The following is a 21,257-nucleotide window of genomic DNA, read 5'->3' as shown; positions in this document are numbered from 1 at the left end:
CCTGAAATTATCTGTTCTTTGTCTTGTTGAGCTGTTAGTGAATGACTGTAAGTTCATTGAATGTTATGTGTGGCTACTTTTTCTACTTTTTAGTGTCCTTTTGAAAAACTGTAAAATGCATTGAACATTACAGGCACTTGAGATGAAACTATCATGTCTTCAGTTATCAGCATCATTAGAATTTCTTCATGAGTTTTTTTTTAAATTGATTCCTGAAGTCTACTTCCTGCATTCTTGTAGGATCCTGCCATGCGTCAGACTGTTAGTTTCTGTACTTTGGTATCATTTCTTCAGTATTGTCTTTGTCTTTATTTAAAAAATATTGGCTGTTCTTCAGGGCTGGACCATAAGGTTGGAGGCCGATTATGCTAGCCATTTTGTGAAGTGTTTCAATTTTGTGTCTAGGTTTCAACTAGGAACTTGAGTTGCTCCTGTTTGTTAATTATTATCTTGGGTCTATCAGATAAATTATACACAGAAATTTGGGTTATTTATGTTTTGAAGTTAGTTAAAAAGGAGAAAGTATCTTCATTCTTTGACAATTTTGCCTTGATCTAGGATGTACAGACTTGGACATGGGTATTGGTACAACATGACGACCCAAGCATTTTCCAAAAAATTATAACGTGATATGGCGGGTATGACACTGATATGACACGGGTACAACACCCCAAATGATGTGTCTGTGCTTCCTAGGCCTTGATCACTGATCTGCTTATGGTGTTCTTGATGTAATGAATCATGGTCAGTTGGGGTTTGCTTATATGGATGGTAGAATGCATGTTAAATCAATTTTATTCATCTGGCTATATTCTGCATTTAGGTTGGTTTGATTCCATAGATCCTGTGGTTCTTTAATCTCTTAACTCATGATTATAACCATCTGTTTCTCAGTTTATTTTGACTTTTATCAAATGCAATTTTTTTTTTCTTTTTTAATATAAATTGCGCTTGAAAATGTTGTACTGATGCATTTAGCATCTGTGTAAATACGAAAATAATAATGCAACACATTATGTTGTACATTTGCATTGGCCAACCTTTTTGGGATCCACCACCCATGTCATAGACAGTGGCTCCACCAAAGATCCTGCTCCCTATCTTTTTTTGGGAGAAAAGGAGGATCCGGACAAAATTCATGAGATGGAAGAGATCTGAATGAATGGAAAGTAAAAAAAATAAAGGATGAATTTCACTTTGAGGCTGAAAGATACTTTGTATACAGACTTATAAAATTCCTTAAGCGTTCAGGCAATCAATTTATAGGTTTTCAAATCGTTCATTTGAAAAAAACCTGAAATCCTTCAATTTTTTCAAATGAACAGTTGTTTTCTGTAAAAGCCATGGAGAGAATATGGATCATCTATTCTTACATTGTGCAGTGGCTAAGGGGTTGTAATGGTTGGTTATCTGCTTGTTTGGTGTCTTCATGGTTGTCAGAATTATGGTTAAGTGATTAACTTTACCATTTCCTAACAACTTAGCTTTTGGGACAATTAGTAGTTTAACATGGTACCCGAAAAGGAGGTCTTAGGTTCGATTCTGGATCCACTCTACCTTTCATTTAAAATGTTAAAAATCCTACGTGATGTCCCCACTTATTAAAGGGGACTCCTACATGCAAGGGGGAGTGTTAAAATTATGGTTAAGTGATTCAATTCACCATTTCCTAATAGCTTACTCAGTAGTTTAACAAGGGTAATGCCTTATTTTGTGATGGAGGTGTTATAATATTGGAAGGGACTTATTAATAAGAGGAGTATAATGCCTAATGGGTTGATTTGGAAAGTTGTTTCTTTGCGTTTAATATGGTGTCTTTAGGGGAAAAAAATGGTACTTTGGAGAGAAAGGAATGATCATTGCTTTGAGGGGAAAGAGTTAAATTTGTGGTGAAGTTGAAGTTATTGTTGAACCCTTATATAAATGTACTTTGGCCTCTCATACTTATTTTACTGCAGACTTTCTAGAGTTCCTAGATGCCATGAGCTTACGTTGGTTTTTATTGTGTGTATTAAATTCTCTATTTTGGAGTCACCTTGTTTACTCCCCATGTACTTGGTTTGCATCCTTAGCGTATTCTTTTAATGATAACTTTTGCTCGTAAAAAAAATTTGAATCCTGTCTTAGTTGGATGATCATGATACTTCCTAGAAATAGAAAATTTTGATTTAACGGAGAAAATATCCCCATGTTTGTTCAATAAGATACCAGAGGGGGGATGATTGACTTATTCTATACCATATGGTTATTTTGGCTAGGTGAAAGCCCTCTTATGTAATCATAGTTTGGTACTGAGATTTTCCTTAATTGCTTGTTTAATGGATATGGTTACGATTTCCTGCTTGTTCTTTTAAAACCTGTAACATTCAGCCGTTCAATGCCCTCGCCAGTGTTGTCATAAGCTTCTTAATCAGTCATGCAAATCTACTTTGTCATCTATGGGTTCTTTTATTATACACTGGCTTTTTGATGGTCCTATGACCACTTAAATAGCTTTCCTTCTGCATGTGTTCCGAAATCAGTATACTTCTCATAACTACAAACATGTAGGTTAATAATAATATTTTACTTATAATATTATTATTAGTTAGGAGCATCTTGTTTTTTGGTTGGAAAAGGGCTGTGTTCTAAATATGTGGATTATTTGACCCTTTGATTTACATTTTTTGTCATTTATTTTCAGGTGAAATGTGGAGGTAGCTGGCTGAGGACTATGCTTCCATGTTTAGGAAGCTTTGACTTATCAAACTTGGGGCAGCCTTCATTCCCATGGCTGGAGAAGTCATTATGGTAATTCCAATATATACCTCTAATGTTATTACACAGCCTATGTTCGTTTTTAGAGTTCTTGTATTCCTAACACTCTAATATGTAGCTCAACTGGCATGTCATCATTGGTAATGGTATAAGATTGTGAGTTTGATCTTGTTAGGCTGTGTGACTTACTTTACATAAGCACCAAAAAAACCTACTACCCAGTGTGTACCTACAGTTTTCCCTTTTTTTTATTAACAAATTCTTATCAATAATTAATTTCCAATTTTATTACTATAATCTGCATGTTGTTCTTTTGTAGAAAATTTTTGCAATGGCAAACTCACACACCTTTTTATGGGTGGGTTGGTAAATAAATTTTTCTTGTTTTCTTGAATAACCATGTAAATTATTAAATGTGCTTTCTTGACAATGGTCAAAGACTTAAAGTTTATGTTTTGTTACTTTGCAACATGTAGTTTGTCATTACTAATTACTTGATTTCCTAAACTTAATTACAACTAAAAAAATAGTTACTTTATATATCTATTTATTAGCTGTAGTGTCACCGTGTGATATTGCAATGTTAGTTTGCAACTTACTCCTCTAGTATGATGCATCACAGGGTTTGTAAAAGTAATATTGTTAGAATTTAGGAAGGAAAACAGAACTAACTCTAAGCTTCACCACCTAGAACTTGCTTGGAATCCACCACCAGGCTTAAGGAAAATTTTCCAATGTACTTTTATTCATCAAATTCAACATAACAATAATGTTTCCTCTGGGTTGATAAACAGGGTCCCAAATTACATCAAATAAGGGAAGATAATTAAATCATAATTAGAATAGCAATTAAATCCCTTAAAACCCTCAAAATAAATTATAATAGATTCAAATCCCATAATTTGGATAAATGGAACTGATGCAGGATCAGCACTAAAATTGATTTTCTGTTGAGTACTTGAATGGTTCTTGAATAAGGATTGATGTTTTAAGGTTTTTAGGTTAGTAGAAAAATATTGAATCTTGATGGCTGTTTTGGGGCTGAAACAGGGGATAAACATAAGACAAGATAAATAAAACATTAGGTAATCATAGCTAGGTCTTCCTAAGCAATCACACTTAGGTGGGAGAAGGCAATCACACCCTCAAGGCTTAAAATAAGCTGCTAGAATTTTATTAATCAATCACTCTATTATTGGCTACAATAAAGCCTTTATATAGAGACTATTATTATAACCTTTCCTAGAAGGACGAACTCTAAATATTCTATTTCTAGAATGACTAGGAATACTGACAAAAAAAAAAAAAAAAAAAAGGCTTAATAACTCCTAAAACAAATAGGAGGCGGACTCAAAACATAAAATAAGACTCATGGACCTTTGGTACAGCTATAGTCAACCCATTCCAGAAGTCTAGGAATTACCAAGTTTCCTTATTTCTTATTCTGGTAGAGCTTGATTGAAACTAGTAGAACTTAATTAAAACTGATCTAGCAGCAATTAAACAATAAAATAAGACTAAGCAAGGTCCCACGAGAGCCCTCCATCATCCGAAACATCCGAAATGGCTTGAGCACTAGAGCCAGCTTTCCCTCACCTCTTGTAGGTCTTTAACGTGGGCTGCCACTTGTGTTTCCCATCAAGAATCAATTAGCATTAATCTGATGTCTACACCATAGAACCTGTCTAATAAGCCTTTGAGTTTACCACTGCTATATACTCTTTCATCCACATGTATAATTTTGTTAGTTTGCTGGTTTATTGTACTGAATACTGATTAGCTAAATAGGGTACTGTCTTATTTAAAGTGTTGATGATGGTCCTGCATTCACTTTGTAAGTAAATAAAATTTATATTCCTTGGTGTGATTTATTGATTTTCAGTTAAATTTGGGGTCCTATACATAAGGAAATGAGGTATGCCATCTGCCAAAATAAGACTGGTACAATTCAATGGAAGTAACTTTTTTCATAGGACTATTCATCTCTCTCTCTCTCTCTCTCTCTCTGGGGGTGCTCTTTTATATAATTTCTGGTAAACTTGATTTGTCCACACATTGGCACCAGGATTCTTTTTTAGATTGCGCATGAAGGGGGTTGACTGGTGTGAATTTTTACTGGGTTTCTACTTAAATATTGGTAAATACCAGTTGGCCCACTTTTACTTGTCCCCATTAATCTTGCCAGTATATAGGGTGATTTATATTCAGTTTATTGTGATTTGTGATTGTCAGTATGCTTTGACGGAGTATATTTTCCCTCAAAATAGGTTTGCAATTTAAAATACTAGTGTATTTATTTACTTTTTTTATTTTTTAAATATGCTGGTTTTGAATGATTGCATTTGCTTTCAATATGATTTTGTTTTTCCTTGTCATGTCAGCAACCAAATGGAGCATAATTGAACTATGTTCTGCCTTTGCTAATAATCCATAAAATCATTTCATTGCTTCTTTCTTACATGAGTTTTGATTCTAGCAACATCACTGTTTACTTTTCAAAGCAACTTAAATACATATATACATGTTAAGAGCTGCCGACACATACAGACAGCCTTCCCCAACTCATTTTTCAAATATGATTTCACTGGTTAGGTAACAAGTGCATTTTCTGTCTGCTGATATTTCTGAATTTTCCCTTCTTTCAGGACTCTGATATGAAACCAGAACCATAATTTGTGCTCTGCCTCCAAATTCTTTGTGCAGTTCTGGACCGAGCTGATGATTGTGCCGCTGCCATGGCTACTACATATGAAAGGTTAAGCAATGTGCACAAGCAATTCAAGGTTTTTCACTTCATCCTACTAATATTCTACCTGTTATATTTACTTCTGATCACGGTATTTAACTAGATTAAATTTTTTTTTTCCCAATCCTAGCTCTTTGCTTGGTCTTTTTAGCTACAGGTTAGGTGCTGTTGTTAAAAGATAAGACAGCTTTGACTACCTCGTAGATCAAAGAGAAGGGCTGAACCCATTTATATGGTTGAGTACTGTAGAACAAGTTGGATGAATTAGCAGGACTTCTCATTTGGAAGATTTTGCAATATTTTGTTGGTTACAATATATTTTGCCAACAGTTGTGAAAAAATATTTGTCCTAAGACTTAATATTTGTAAAGGGTTCCAAGTTCTAACCAACAAGATGTTTCAAAACAGCCAATTGTCTTGTAGCGCAGTGGTATTGTATAGATTGGTTTACTTCAAGGCTCAAATCCCTTCCGTGTAATAATTGAATTATTAAAAAAAAGGGGGGGAGGGGGGGTGAGGGGTGGTTTCAAAATCAACTGAAATATTATTATTAATTAATCTCATTAAAATTCTATTAGCTTACCTCTTCGTTATATAAATGTGAAGCTTGAAATTTTATTAAGTACTCGCAAAATGTATTACATCATTGGCAAGAGCCACCTCTATCATTGGGTAGTTTTTTATCCAATTTTTATAATTCAAAATGTTTTTTTTAGTATGTTGGGCTAAGATACGTGTTAATTCATTTCCTTGTCGCCTGATAATTGTAAAACACACTAACTTGGGCTATATTTTCATAATTGAAAACTTGGGTAGTCTTCTGTTCAATTTTCATAATTCAAAATGTTTTTTTTATCTCTTTTCATTTTTCCCTCTCTTAGTGGCCATATAAGAGCATCTATAATAGCATCGGCAAACGCAAAATCCTTTGTATGTTAAGAGTCTAAGCACAAATGATGCTTTAACAACCTTTTTAATCCTAAAAAAGTTATTTGTTAATGAACAGTCACTTTCTTTGCCTGGAATGATATTGTTCATTAGCAAAAGAATAAAACGAAATAAAACATTAACGCAATCGATTATAATATTCAACTTCTATCCCAATGGCTACAGATCAACCTACCTCCTTCCTCTCTCAAACGTCTCTAAACTCAAGAGGGAGACAAAATAAAAACAAAAAGATAACACAACCCTTCATATAGAATAAAACTAATCAAATCAGAACAAAAAAGAAAAAGAATAATAAAAAGATAGATGGAGAACGTGGATCTAACCCATATGGGCAACTGGGATATGAGAGGCAATGGAGTAGACGAGGTGGAGTACATGAACACTGATTTAACATGCTAACTCCTTCTAGCCTTTGTTCTTTGCTGGTGATTCGTGTGAGGGAGATATCTTTGTGTGAGAGAGAGAGAGATGTTCTAGTACGAAGAGGTAGAAAAACATAAACAAAAATGTGAGAGAGAGATGTTCTAGTACGAAGAGGTAGAAAAACATAAACAAAAATGATGATAGAGAGAAGTAAAGAGGTAGAAAAACATAAACAAAAATGAAGTTAGAGAGAAGAGAGGGGATACGTGTGTGGAAGATTGTGTTTTGAAAAGAGAGAGAGAGCTAGAGATACATGTTCTGGTACAAAGAGGTGGAAAAACAAAAACAAAATTGAAGAATAGAGAGGAGTTGTGATGAGTGTATGGAAGATTGTGTTTTGAAAATGAGATTAGTTTAAGATGCTCCTAATTTTACCAATACATTATCACATTATTTTCCTTTTCTAGGCACATGGTGAATTGATTTATGGCAAGACAGTAACATTATGATTAGCAGCAAACCAAACATTTTGTATCCACTGCCAACAATAGACCTCTTTTGGGGAGCACAAAACTCAGACTTTTCGGCAGTGCAAAATCTCACGGATTCTGGGCCAATAATTCACAAAATAGGCCCAAAAAATATTTAACAAAAAAACATAAACGGGCCAATAAAATAAAATATCAGTCAGAATATCATAGTAACAAAAGCTAAAACCCAGTAGTCTCTCAAAGCGGTGTCTCTCTGTGTCCAATCTTTTCCCTATCCCTCTCCGTACAAAGACTACAGGAATTTTGTCTAGGGTGTTTTTATTCTACTTTGAAAAAATTTCGGGTCATTTTAGTCTATTGTAGGTGTTTCGAGACATTTCAGTAAATACCGGCTGAAATTTAAGATTTGACTGCCATAAAGTTTGTGCTTAAAAACAAAAACATTCTTAAAACCAAAACAATTTGCATTCTGTACACCCAAAAGCCTCAAAAGAAAAAAAAAATGAAAAGAAAAGAAATGAACAAAGGTAACTGTACAATAAATTATAAGTTCATTTGAAATATTAATAAAATTATTAATTATTGTTGTTTAGTTGTTTCATTAATTTGTTTGTCTTTTATAAACTATAATTATAAAATTTGTTGTTTTATTAATTATAAAATTATTAATTATTGTTTAGTCTAACATAATTTAATTTGTTTGTCTTTTATAATGTATTGGTTAATTATATTGCTTTAATTATTGTTGTTTAGCCTAATAATAAATTATATTGTTTTAATTTGTTATATTATTTAGCCCCATGCGCACATTACACTAAAAGAGCCATTGATATGCACATTACACATCTCATATGCAGTATAATAATTAAAGCAGTATAATGTGCAGCCCGCCCCATGTGCCCATCCCATCCCACCCTACTCAACAAACAAGCCTCATGCCTGATGCCCTACCAATCAGGAAATTTCATAATTACACCACGTTACACTAAAAGACAATTAATATCTCACCAACATCAATACACTCCACACACCAACGGATAAGATAAACAGATAAAGCCAAATTCAAAACAGCCCGTCCCATGTGCCCATTCCACCCCACCCTACTCAACAAACAAGCCTCATGCTTGTACCCCTGCCAATCAGGAAATTTCACAATTTGTTATGATACTTAGTCCCATGTGCATATTATTCTGAAAGAGCCATTGATATGCAGCCCGCTTCATGTGCCCATCCCATCCCACCCTACTCAACAGACAAGCCTCATGCTTGATGCCCCTACCAATCAAGAAATTTCATAATCACATGTTATACAAAAAGCCAATTAATAGATAAAATTATCTGATAAAGCCAAATTCAAAAAAAGTCAGCAACAGACAAAATATTAACAAAGTTAAAAACTTAAAAGTTCGGTCAATGAGCTAATCACAGAGAGACTCGCAGTTCAAAAATCAAAAGAGTAAAGAGAAAGAGTTATTGATAAAAAGAGAGTTAGTCTTATTAAATAATAGAGAGAGAGAGAGAGAGAGAGAGAGTTTCATTTATTTCATAATTTCATTTCATTCAGATAGAGAGAGAGAGACTGAGAGACTGAGAGAGAGTCAGAGAGAAAAAGAGAGAGAAGTACCTTGAGGGAGGGAGCACCGGAGCGGCCGAGCAGGGAGGCCTGAAGGCTGAGGCCGCTGAGGCAGTGACGAGCCACGAGGCGACGAGTGATCTCCGATGAGGGCGGGCGACGATGACGACGACGATCTGGTCCTCTGGACTGGACCCATCTCCGACGAAGATCTGGACTGGACCGATCCGATCTCCGTCTGTTGGCTCGAGGCTCAAGCGGCGTTGCTCTTGCTCTGGGAGACTGAGGCGTTGCTGTCTTTAGGTTTGCTTTAGTTTAGGCCTTTAGTGATTTTATTTATTTATTTATTTATATTAAGCCTGGAAAAAAAAAAAAAAAAAAAAAAAAAAAAAAAAAAAAGTTTTTGAGAATCCGTGGGTTTGCTACCTCTGTAATCTGTTGGGCTTTCCGTAGGCTTGGCTCTGTTACAATTTTTTTTTTTTTAAGATTTTAGTTCAAATTTTTTTTGGGCTTTTTTTTTTGCTTGAAAGTAGAGCAAATAATTTTTTAATTTTTAATTTAAGGGCGTTCCTAATTTTGTGATTGAGCTGTTCCTAATACCGAGAAAATATAAAAAATTTTAATTATTATATATAAATTTTTTTTTTCAGGTTTTTTTCAGCTCAGGGTATCGCCACTGACTCCAACAGGACATTGTACTCAACATCCTGGCAAGGGACAAGGCTGCCTGCCAAATCACCCATAAGATTCAAGTGCGTTTGCTCTTTCGCTATTACGCTATGCTCTTTCGCTACCAATAGCACTATCGCTACTTTATTGGATTCCGGAAATTTCGTCTTCAATGAAGTGTACTCCAATGGATCCACAAAGTGGGTGTTATGGCAAAGTTTTGATCATCTGGCCCTCCCGAAATGAAATTAGGCATCAACCACAAAACTGGTCACTCACATCATGGTTAACTTGGAACGTCCCAAATCCAGGGGCTTTCACTCTTGAATGGGACCCCAAGGGACTTGAATTGGTGATTAAGCATCGAGGGGTGGTTCACTGGAAAAGTGGAGTCTTGACAGACAACCAATTTGAGAATATTTCACCACATCTAACATCTATGTATGATTTAATCATACATAGATGTTAGATGTGGTGAAATATTCTCAAATTGGTTGTCTGTCAAGACTCCACTTTTCCAGTGAACCACCCCTCGATGCTTAATCACCAATTCAAGTCCCTTGGGGTCCCATTCAAGAGTGAAAGCCCCTGGATTTGGGACGTTCCAAGTTAACCATGATGTGAGTGACCAGTTTTGTGGTTGACGCCTAATTTCATTTCGGGAATAAGCACGAGGGCCAGATGATCAAAACTTTGCCATAACACCCACTTTGTGGATCCATTGGAGTACACTTCATTGAAGACGAAATTTCCGGAATCCAATAAAGTAGCGATAGTGCTATTGGTAGTGAAAGAGCATAGCGTATAGTAGAAGGAGAAGAGGAGCACAAGAGTGAAGTGATGATGTCAATGGTGAGAAATTTAGAATGTTAAGAATGCCTGATGGTTCTAAGTCAATAGTAAGATTTCAGACGTGTCTTGCAATCACTCAAGGGGAAACTGGCTTTTCTTACATTTGGACAAAGTGAACGTGACTACCACTACTCCATGTGGGTGATGAGGGCGTATGGCGTGCTTGAGCCTTGGAATAAACTGTTTGTTGTACCACTTGAGAGAATATCTGCTTGCACTGGCTTCACCATGTATGGTTCACTTTTGATTCACTATGATGAGTCCAACAATCAAGCAGAGAAGTTGTTTTAGTTGACACTAAAACTCTACATGAGAAGGATTTTGATATCCAACAACCTTCATGTGTAGCTACTTTCATGGAGAGCCTTGCTTTACTTGATGGAGCAAACACTGTCTTACTAAGCAAGTGGTGGCATGCATATTAGAAGTGAAGTCCTTAGTGGTATGGATGAAGTGAACCCTTCCCTTGTTATTCCTTTTCCTTTAGCAGTAGGCATGATAGTATTGCTAAAATCTTGATTTTTATCCCAGGTTTACAATATCGTTTTGTGGCTATTATCTAGTAGTATATGATATTTCTCTGTGGATGTTTGTGGTGCACAAGCCTAGATTTGGCAATGTCAATGTAATCCTTATTTGCTTATGTGTCCCTCTGGTAGTTTTAAAAAGATCTAGATTATTGCTCTCTTGACTACAATTTAAAAGAAGAAATGACCAAAAAAAGAGGAGACAATAAAAGCAGCTCTAAAACTAAGAATTTTGAAAAGAAGTAGCCAAGTGTTTTTTTAGTGAGCTTGTTACCATTCCAAGGACTTGTTCTTACTTCCCTGTCTCAAGCTACATGGTCTTTTCTTTGTTTCAGTTGTACATTTAACCTTAATATTGACAATAATAAGCTAATTTATATGAAAGAGAGTTTGTCCCTAGATATGTAATCCTGCTATATTATTCTAAGTTCTTGTTCTTACTTCCCTGACTCAAGCGACGTTGTCTTTTCTTTGTTTCTGTAGTATATTTACCCTTAGTATTGACAATAAGAAGCTAATTTATATGACAGCGAGTCTGTCTGTATCAAGATATGTGATCCTGCTATATTATAATATCTTTAGCCTCTGAGAGATTTATCTAGATAAGGAATGCTATTTTCTCATGCTTAGATGGGTTCAATCACATGTCTTTTGTTCATTGGATGTGGATCAACTAGTTTAGCTGCCTAAATGTTGTGTTTCTGTTAATACTTTTGTGTTCTTTATCCTAAAGAAACATGCTATGGTTTCACTAAACTTGTTTGGTTAAAGAGGAAAAATTTGGAGGCATATTTAGCTGTTAGGTTGTGAGCTACATCAAATGTGTTTCCTGAAATTTCGTTTCGTTGGACAAGAAGAATTTAGGGGCATGTACAGTTGTTAGCTTCTCAAATACCTTGGCATTTAGACAGGCAGCATTGGGAGTTTAAGTTAACTTATAAGTATTTTTAATGATGCATGCAAGTATCTCTGTTTTAAGTTAACATCCATGAAATAGAATACTTATGGTACTATATTTGACCTCTTGCATGGATTTTGAATAGTCATCCTTTTTCTTGCACATGCTTCAAAATTGGTTCTATCTATGTGTCCTTGCTTTCACCATCTTGATTCTTGAACTTGATACAATACATCTGATTCTTAAACTCTCCATCTCTAATCTCTATCAGATACTACTATTAACTATTGCACTTCTTCAAATTATTTTGATCGAATATACATCTGGATCTATGCAAGTGTGCATTGCACCAAAAACTGAGTTTGCATTGTTTCCTTTATGGCCAACTAAAGCGGAAAAGAGTACTTATGAGCGAAAAATTATATATCGGCTCCTATTTATGTTATTGTTTATATTATTTCCTACAAGAGTAAAATTGGACTTTCCTTAAGCTTTACTCTTTTAGCCTTTCTGTAATCCCCATAAGTAACGATGTGGCAAATTGTGCTAGTTGGCGGAGTTCCTTAACATGCGATGCTAGTTTTATGAACTTATACTCTAAAAAAATTGACTAATCCTATGCTTACCATGTATTTTGATTTTCATGTGTCAATTGGACAACTATGATGTTAAGAACAATAAAGGTGGGTTGTTTTTGAATTGTTTATGGCCAGCGGAAGCATGAAATAGCTCCTGGTAAGTGGTAACTAGCTTCTTTGTGGGCATTTTTGAGTAAGTACTTTGATAGGATAAGAAACACAAAATATTTGTTCTTGACCTTTTTGTCCTTTTGTAATTCCCTCTATAGAGTGGTGTGTTAAGTTTACTTAGTCTAGTTGATGGTTTTTAAGTGCAGAAAAAACTTTAGCAACAAAATCAACATGCTTAGGAGAGAAATTCGGAAATATAGCACTCCCTGCAGAAATTATTCAGTCACCCCATTGGATCCCACTACCGCTTGCCGTCGGAGATGACTTGCAAGTAGGACATCTTGAATTGTATGAGGAAAATTTGGCTTTGATTGCATATGATCACTTCGACCATTGAGGATTGTTTGGGTGAGCTATGCATTTTTTGGGTGATGAGAGAGTATGGTTTGCACGAATCATAGTCACAGAGTAAACATTGTTTTTTGTGCAATTAGAAAATGTTCTAGCCTTTTTTTGGTTGCACCAGGCATGGTGTAACTTTTGGTTCAAAAAGGTTCATGCTTAGGCTGGCAAGAAAAATTCAAATTTATCACTCTCTCATGTATTTACCGCATAACACAAATGAAAAGGAGCATTTGTGAAAAATTGGATAATTATTGTGTGTGTGTGTGTGTAAAGACTTATTGGATCCTAAAATTCTACATGAGAAAGTTCTTGGTATTCTAGCTTTTCTAACTATGCCTGCTACTTTTGTGGAGAGGATTGCATTACTGGATGTAGAAAATATTCTATTTGGATAAGAAGTGTAATTATCTGCAACTCAAGCTGTGATTGAGGAAGGCTGAATGTTCCTTTTCTTTTCCGAAAGGAATGAAAGTAATGGTCTGATGTGGAAGGGTAAAATTATCTATGACTTATATAATTTTTTAATGCTTGTGGTTTTTTGTTTTTTGTTTTTTGTTTTCAAATATGATAGGATTTAAACCTATTCTAGTTGAGTGAAATGGAACCCACATGTCTATTGTTATGTTATTAATTTTTAAAAAATTTGAAAAATTTTGAGAACCAATTATCTGCTAAAGCTTGTTTGTATCTTAGTTTTTCATTATCCTTTTGTGGTTATTTTATATTAGTTTTTGTTATTTCTTTGTGGATGGCTGTCGTGTGCTAATCCAGATTTGGAAATGTCAACATAATCCTTATTTGCTTATATGTCCCTCTGGTAGTGTCAAAAAGATCTAGATTATAGCTCTGTTGTTTCCAAAAAAATGAAGAGAACAGAATAAAAGAAGCTCTAAAACTGAGAACGTGGAAAAGGAGTAGCCAAGTGCTTGTTTAGTGAGCATGTTACCATTCCAAGGTCATGTTAATACTTCCTTGGCTCAAGCTACTAGGTTTATCAGTTTATCGTCAACATAAACACCTTTTTTTTTTTTTTTAATTAGACTCAATAATTATTATCCAGTTTATGTCTGAAGTGAACTAATACAATGGTTTTGAGAGGCATCACTAGATAGTACTTCAAAGTTCAAACAAAGTGTTATTAATTTGGTACGCAATCAAAGTTCATGAATTATTGTTGTTATTAATTTATCATTAATTTTTCTCCAAAAAAAAAAAAAAATCATTAATTAATCTCATTAAAGTTATATTAGTTTACTTCTTAATTATAAATGATTCGACATGGTTTTTTTATGTTAAAATGAATTGATTCTCTCGTAGTACCCATTGGTTATTAATCCCTTAGATGTCATTCTAACTTCTCAATCTCTAATGTGTAGGTACAAAGAAGCTCATAGTTGTTGTTCCACATCATCTCACTGCAGCACAGTCCAGCAAAGATCTGATCAGAAAGTTGGTGGACCTTGGCAACTCATCATCAAAGTTGCAGCAGCTAGAGTGAAGAAATTTGATCGATCTGGGTTTGCCTATGAAGCCAAGAGCATGCAAGGAGATGTTGTTTTGCAGAGGATAGCTAGCTGTACAGGAAAAGTAGTTTCTATAACCATCCAGGAAGCTATGATCGAGGCAACTATGAAAGCTAGGAGCTTGGGATTCAACCATATTTTGTTTCTATGTGATAGTAGGAGAGCTGTTAATGTCACCAATAGTAAATGGCCTCCTAGCTGGTAGGAGAGAGTTTGGTTGGCAGACTGGGCATTTTTAGCTCAAAATGATACTCTATTTATGTCCCAAGAGTTGTAATTAGTAATGTCAGTAGCCTAGCTAAGCTGGCAACCTCTATGCCAATTCAATGTTGTATGGTCAATCAAACTTTCTTGTAACCTTTTCTTTCTGAATGGTAACAAAAAAATAAATAAAGCACATAAAAATATTATCTTTCAAAAAATATATATTAACGTGAAGCTTTAAATTTTATTAAGCACTAGCAAAATGTATATATCATTTGCAAGAGCTGCCTCAATCATACATGGGTAGTCTACTATCTAATTTTCATAATTCAATATGTCTTTAGGTTGTGTTTGGATGGCAATATTTGGATTTAGTTTTGAAATCCATTAGTTTAAAATGCCTTGATTTGAAATGCCTTGTTTGGATCTTTTTAAACAATGAAGGATTTGAAATTAATTGTTTGGATACTTAAATTTGGATTTGGATTTGAGATCAATACAATATATTTTTTAATTATTATTTTTCTTAATCCTTCTACATTTTAATTTTAAATACATGAGGTAGTATTGATAATCCAATTGACAATATAATGACTAAATATCTTTAGTCATAGGCAGAGCCAATTAAAAAAAACCCACAGTCTTTGTAGATTTAGATTTAGTAGAAAGAGAGAAATAGAGAGGTTAAAGAGAAAGGTAAGACTTGAGAGAAACAAACCTTAAGTTGTCATGAGAAAGAAAGAGAAGAAGAAGTTTGTTGCATTGTGAGGAAGAGAGAGAAGCACGAGCCTAAGCAGAGAGAAAGAGAAGCATACGTGAAAGATTTCAAAAAATTCCACCGCATTTGAGGGTATTTAAAATCCATGGATTTTGGCTTATCAAATTCTGGTAGGATTTAGGGCCAAATCCAAATTCATTTATTTTAACTTATCCAAACAAAGAATTAGAATTTCGGGTCCCTCCAATCCACATCTGTTGCCAAATTCACGACATCCGAACAAGCATATTGGACTAAGATATGTGCTAGTCGATTTTTTTTGTGGCTTGAAATAGGAAAAACACACTCAAGCTTTGGGCGCATAAAGCTTTGGGCCTTTGGCAGTGCAGATTTTATGGGTACTGGGCCCATAGTTCACAAAAATGGACCCAAAAAATATTAAACATAAACAAACGAGCATATAAATAAAATAAAATAACAAGTTCAAAAGAAACAAAAGCTAACCCGCTGCAGTAAAAAAAGAAAAAAAGAAAAAAAAGCAACCCCTCAATCTCTCTGAGCTTGTCTCTGTGTGTCAACACTCCCCGTCGAAAAATGTCACAAACGAGAGAAGCACCGATCCTCCGACGAAGGAAGAATGATCTCCCACTCGAAATTGTACTCAACATCCTGACAAGGCTGCCTGCCAAATCAGTCATAAGATTCAGGTGCGTTTGCAAACCCTGGAACTCCTCAATCACCAGCTCCTATTTCATCTCAACTCATCTTAATAACTTCGCTCATGCTCATGATATTGATAATGATAATGATAATGGTGATGGTTATATCATACACATGCCATGGGATGCAAATTCTTCTAACAGAGTAGTCTGTACGGTCGCATTGGACCGCACCTTTGATAGGATTTCTGAGATCGAAGTTCCCTTTAATTTTCCTTTTGGGTCTATCAAAATAGTCGGTTCCTGCAATGGGTTATTGTGTCTTGCTGGTGGTATTGGGGGTTTCCCCACTACTGATAAGGTTATATATTTGTGGAACCCCAGCATTAGAAAATTCAAGAGGTTGCCTGATTCTTGCTTAGGAAAGTTGGATTTTGTTAAATTCGGATTTGCGTATCATTCGGAGAACAATGACTACAAGGTTTTGAGGATTTTGAGTTATCCTATGGTGAGACCGCCTATTCCTGATAAGATTGAGGTGTACACATTAAGTTCGGATTCATGGAGAAGAGTTGGGATGTCATTGAGAGCCAGTGTTATGGTACGTGATTATTGTTCTAGGTTGCCATTCCCATTGGTTAGTGGAGCTTTGCACTGGATCTCACTTGTCGTAGAAGGAGAAGAGGAGCGCAAGAGTGAAGTGATTATGTCATTTGATGTCAATAGTGAGAAATTTAGAATGTTAAGAATGCCTGATGGTTCTATGTTAATAGTGAGATTTCAGATAGGTCTTGTCTCATTCAAGGGGAAACTGGCTTTCCTTACATTTGGAAAAAGTGAACCTCATGGTGGCTACTACTACTCCATCTGGGTGATGAGGGAGTATGGCATGCTTGAGTCTTGGAATAAAATTTTTGTTGTACCATTTCAGAGATTAGCTGTTTGCATTGCCTTCACAATGCATGGTTCACTTTTGATTCACTGCCTCGATTTACCCAATCAAGAACAGAAGTTTGTTTTAGTTGACGCTGAAACTCTACATGAGAAGGATTTTGATATCCAACAACCTTCATGTGTAGCTTCCTTCATTGAGAGCCTTGCTTTGCTTGATGGAGCAAACATGTTGTCTTACTAAGCGGATGGTGGCATGTATGTTATAAGTGAAGTCCCTAGTAATATGGACTATGGATGAAGTTTCCTTTAGTGGTAGGCACGATAGTATTGTGAACAGCTTTATTTTTGTCCCAGGTTTACAATATCCTTATGTGGCTATTATTGTATTATATATAAGTATATGATATTTCTCTGTGGATGTTTGTTGTGCACAAAATATAGATTTGGCAATGTCAATAGAAAACAATACTTGGCCAACATAATCCTTATTTGCTAACGTGTCTCATTGGTAGTGTTAAAAAGATCTAGATTATGGCTTTCTTGACTACAATTTAAAAGAAGAAATGACCAAAAAAAGAGGAGACTATAAAAGCAGCTCTAAAACTGAGAATCTTAAGAAGAAGTAGCCAAGTTCTTTTTTAGTGAGCATGTTTCCATTCCAAGGTCTTGTTCTTACTTCCCTTTTTCAAGCAACATGGTCTTTTGTTTGTTTCAGTAGAGTACGTTTAACCATAATATTGACATAATAAGCTATTTTATATGAAAGAGAGTCTGTCCCTAGATATGTGGTCCTGCTATATTATTACAAGGTCTTGCTTTTACATCCCTGGCTCAATCGGCATGGTCTGTTGTTTGTTTTTGTAGTATATTTACCCTTAATATTGACAATAAGAAGCTAATTTATATGACAGAGAGTCTGTCTGTCCCAAGATATGTGATCCTACTATTTTATCATTTCTTTTGAGTCTAAGAGATTTAAATATATAAGGAATGCTATTATCTCTGCTTAGGTGGGTTCAATCACATGCTTTTTGTTCTTTTGATGTGGATCAACTAGTTTAGCTGCCTAAATGTTGTGTTTCTGTTAGTACTTTTGTGTTCTTTATCCTAAAGAAGCATGCTATGGTTTCACTAAACTTGTTTGGTTGAAGAAGGAAGAATTTAAAGGCTAATACAGTTGTTAGGTTGTGAGCTACATGAAGCGTATGTCCTGAACTTTTGTTTGGTTGGGCAAGAAGAATTTAGGGGCATGTACAGTTGTTAGCTTGTCGAATACCTTGGCATTGGGACAGCCATCAGAGGGAGTTCAAATTAACTAATTAGTATTTTTAAAGATGCATGCAAATACCTCTGTTTTAACTTTTAATTTAACATCCATGACCACTTGCTGTTGGAGATGGCTTGCGAGTGGAACATCTTGAATTGTACAAGGAAAATTTGGCTTTGATTGCATATGGTCACTTCGACCACTGAGGATTGTTTGGGTGATGCAATAGTATGGTCTGCATGAATCATAATCATAGAGTAGACTTCTTGTTTTGTGCAATTGGAAAATGTTCTAGTCTTTTTTCGGTTGCATCAGGCATAGTGTACTTTTGGTTCAGAAAGGCCCATGCTTAGGTTGCAGAAAAGTTCAAATTTATCACACTCTCGTGTATTTACCTGACTTGGCCCATCATAACACAAATGAAAAGGAGAATTTGTGAAAAATTAGATAACTATTTGTCTGTATGGACTAATTGGATCCTGAAACTCTACATGAGATGGTCTTGGTATTCTAGCTTTTCCGACTTTGCATGCTACTTTTGTGGAGGGGATTGCATTAATGGATGTAGAAAATATGCTATTTGGATAAGTAGTATCATTATTTACAACTCAAGCTGTGATTGAGTAATTCAGAATGCTCCTTTTCTTTTCCAAAAGGCATGAAAGTAATGGTCTGAAGGGGAAGGGTAAAATTATCCATGACCTATATAATTTTTTAGTGTTTGCGCCTTTTTTTTTTTTTTTTTTTTTTTTTTCAAATATAATATGATTCAAACCTATTATAGTTGAGTGAAATGGTACCACATGACATGACTATTATTATGTTATTACTTATTGCTTCAAAAAAAAAAAAATGGTAAAATTTTGTGAATTAATTTTCTGCTTAAAGCTTGAGTTGTACACTAGGTTTACATTATGCTTTTGTGGTTATTTTATATTAGTTTTTTATATTTCTATGTGGATGATTGTCTTGCACAAACCTAGATTTGGCAATGTCAACAAAAAAACAATACTTGGCCAACATAATCCTTTATTTGCTTATGCTTCTCTCTGGTAGTATAAAAAAGATCTAGATTATTACTCTCCTGGCTACAATTTAAAAGAAGAGAACAAAACGTTTAAGAAGCTCTCAAACTGAGAATGTTGAAAAAGAGTAGCCAAGTGCTTGTTTAGTGAGCATGTTACCATTCCAAGGCCATGTTAATACTTCCTTGGCTCAAGCAGAGCTACATGGTTTATCAGTTTATGGTCAACGTAAACACATTTTTTTGAATTAGACTCAATAATTATATATCCAGCTTTTATGTGCTGAAGTGAACTAATACAATTGGTTCTGAGTTAGGCATCATTAAGAACAGTATTTCAAACAAAGTGTTGTTGGCTTTTACAAGGGTAGGTTTCGAATTTTCTACCAATTTTTTTCCCAATCTTCTCCTACAATTTTATAATATAACAAATCATTTAACAAATTCAATTTTGATTCCTGAATCTTTTACTTCTTCAATAGTTGCAAACCCCCTTTATTGATATGATAGTTTTAAAGATCTCTCTATATGGATATGGAAAGAGTGTTTTCCCCTTAGAATTGGTAATTTCCTCTAACTTCTAAACCCAATAATGTAACTTGGTAATATTCAATGTCAAACAAAAGGCAATGTCATAATGTATATATTTCTGTGAAGACAATGTCATAACATAATTTCTTTTATTGATAGCTAAATAAATAAATAATGGCTTCTTTGACTAATGGCTTGTTAAGTTTGAAAGAATCAAACTCTACTTTACGCTTGTATTAAATTCTGCTGATTATTTGGTAGCCATAAACGAGTCTTGGCTGGTTCCTTTGGGCTTTTGAAGTTCCAGAATCTCTTCTACAATTTTTTCCCCTACTCTATCCCACTCTTATAATTCCCATATCTAAAATAGTCAAAGGTACATCTAATTTGGCCTAATAGAAAATATATTGTGTTCTTACCAATGTACTAGTTGTGCAACTTTTCATGACTTTGTTTATTTTACAAAAATGTTACCAAGAAGAAACAAGAAATGATTCTCACACTTGTTTACTTCACAAAATATATGTTCTACTCTATCCCACCCATCTCATTCTTTTTCAAATAACCAAAACCTCTTTAGAAATGGTGTGGGTAATTTGGATTTCCTAGAGTCACCATTTTGTGGATTAGGGGTTCATTTGAATAGATTTTTGTAATCGCTTAGTGAAGGGATTTAGAAATGGATTTAACAGTAGTTTGGATGGGGGAGTTCTAGTTATACTAGTAGGAGATTTTGGGTATATTATTTTGTTGATGGAACACTAATAGAACAATTTTGTTTTTTCTTTTGTTGATAATTTGATGTTCAAATTGAAATTTGAACCCTATACGTCTCCATTAAAAATACCTAAATACAGAAATGGTTCTAAGATTTCAAGTTAAAGGTGGTTGGTATATATATTGTGCACACCCAAAACTGAAACCCTTTTGGGCTGGGTCTCACTTGGGCTCACAACTTACTTGTATAGTGGGTTTGGATTTCCTACACTGGGTCGTTCTGAACGCCAAGGCCCAATGGAATCGCTTTCCTCTCCTCGGGGGTCTGAACCGCTTCCTCGCTCTGTTTTCTCTGTTTACACTCTTCCTATCCTCAATTCCCCAACCCCTGTCTTCTCAAAACTTCTTGTATTTATAGTTCAGAAATAGCGAAGAGGTCATAATTATTTGCCAATAAGTGCAACAAGCGGTCCAGTATTATCGATCGTAAGTGGATAGTTAGGTAGGCATGGGAAGCGGTGAGGGTGGCGTTGGAACTTGGTTCCCATCTCCACGATAGTTCCTGGCTGCGGTGTCTTCCCGTGGCATGACCGGGCAGGTACAGGGCGGGGTGTCCCGCGAGCTATATATCACTGCTCGGGAAGGGGTTTCTCCGAGAATCAATGAAAAGGCAAAGCTTGGGCCCGTAGCAAGCGTGACTCGGGGGTGGGCCGCTTGGCAAAGGGAGATGGGCCTCACGGGCCATATACCCAGGCCAATGTCCAAGGCCCACTACGGGTCATGGTGCGGGGGCCGTACA

At 35.3% G+C, this 21,257-nt stretch overlaps 2 protein-coding genes and 1 non-coding gene across 16 annotated transcripts in view; all 3 read left to right on the top strand.

Moving 5' to 3' along the window:
* The window catches only part of LOC112037447 (uncharacterized), a 32,083-nt gene extending 26,116 nt beyond the window's left edge, over nucleotides 1–5,967 (top strand). For 5 of the 14 annotated variants that reach the window (XM_065768307.1, XM_065768306.1, XM_065768311.1 and 2 more), the window contains 4 exons: nucleotides 559–744; nucleotides 2,684–2,790; nucleotides 5,403–5,540; nucleotides 5,634–5,967. The gene's annotated coding sequence lies outside the window, so the exon portion shown is untranslated. The remainder of the gene's footprint in view (nucleotides 1–558; nucleotides 745–2,683; nucleotides 2,791–5,402; nucleotides 5,541–5,633) is intronic. The other 9 variants (XM_065768308.1, XM_065768303.1, XM_065768309.1 and 6 more) reach the window with 7 other exon arrangements.
* Nucleotides 5,968–10,030: 4,063 nt separating this feature from the next.
* On the top strand, nucleotides 10,031–14,868 carry LOC112037439 (uncharacterized). Its single transcript, XR_010626920.1, has 2 exons — nucleotides 10,031–10,844; nucleotides 14,298–14,868. It is a non-coding gene; the product is annotated as an uncharacterized LOC112037439 (transcript).
* Nucleotides 14,869–15,858: 990 nt separating this feature from the next.
* LOC112037454 (F-box/kelch-repeat protein At3g23880-like) lies at nucleotides 15,859–17,337 on the top strand. The gene has a single exon (XM_024070295.2). It carries the CDS (start codon nucleotides 15,961–15,963, stop codon nucleotides 17,158–17,160), a length of 1,200 nt encoding a protein of 399 aa, XP_023926063.1. The 5' UTR covers nucleotides 15,859–15,960; the 3' UTR covers nucleotides 17,161–17,337.
* Nucleotides 17,338–21,257: the final 3,920 nt, after the last annotated feature.

The sequence above is a fragment of the Quercus suber genome, unplaced genomic scaffold (genome assembly GCF_002906115.3).
Source record: "Quercus suber isolate HL8 unplaced genomic scaffold, Cork oak 2.0 scaffold_920, whole genome shotgun sequence".
Taxonomy (NCBI): domain Eukaryota; kingdom Viridiplantae; phylum Streptophyta; class Magnoliopsida; order Fagales; family Fagaceae; genus Quercus; species Quercus suber.
The sequence above is the reverse complement of the archived record's forward strand: the minus strand, read 5'-3'. Positions and strand labels throughout refer to the sequence as shown.

Coding starts and splice junctions, on each gene's coding strand:
- LOC112037454 (XM_024070295.2), top strand. CDS start 15,961: ATGTCACAAACGAGAGAAGCACCGATCCTCCGACGAAGGAAGAATGAT.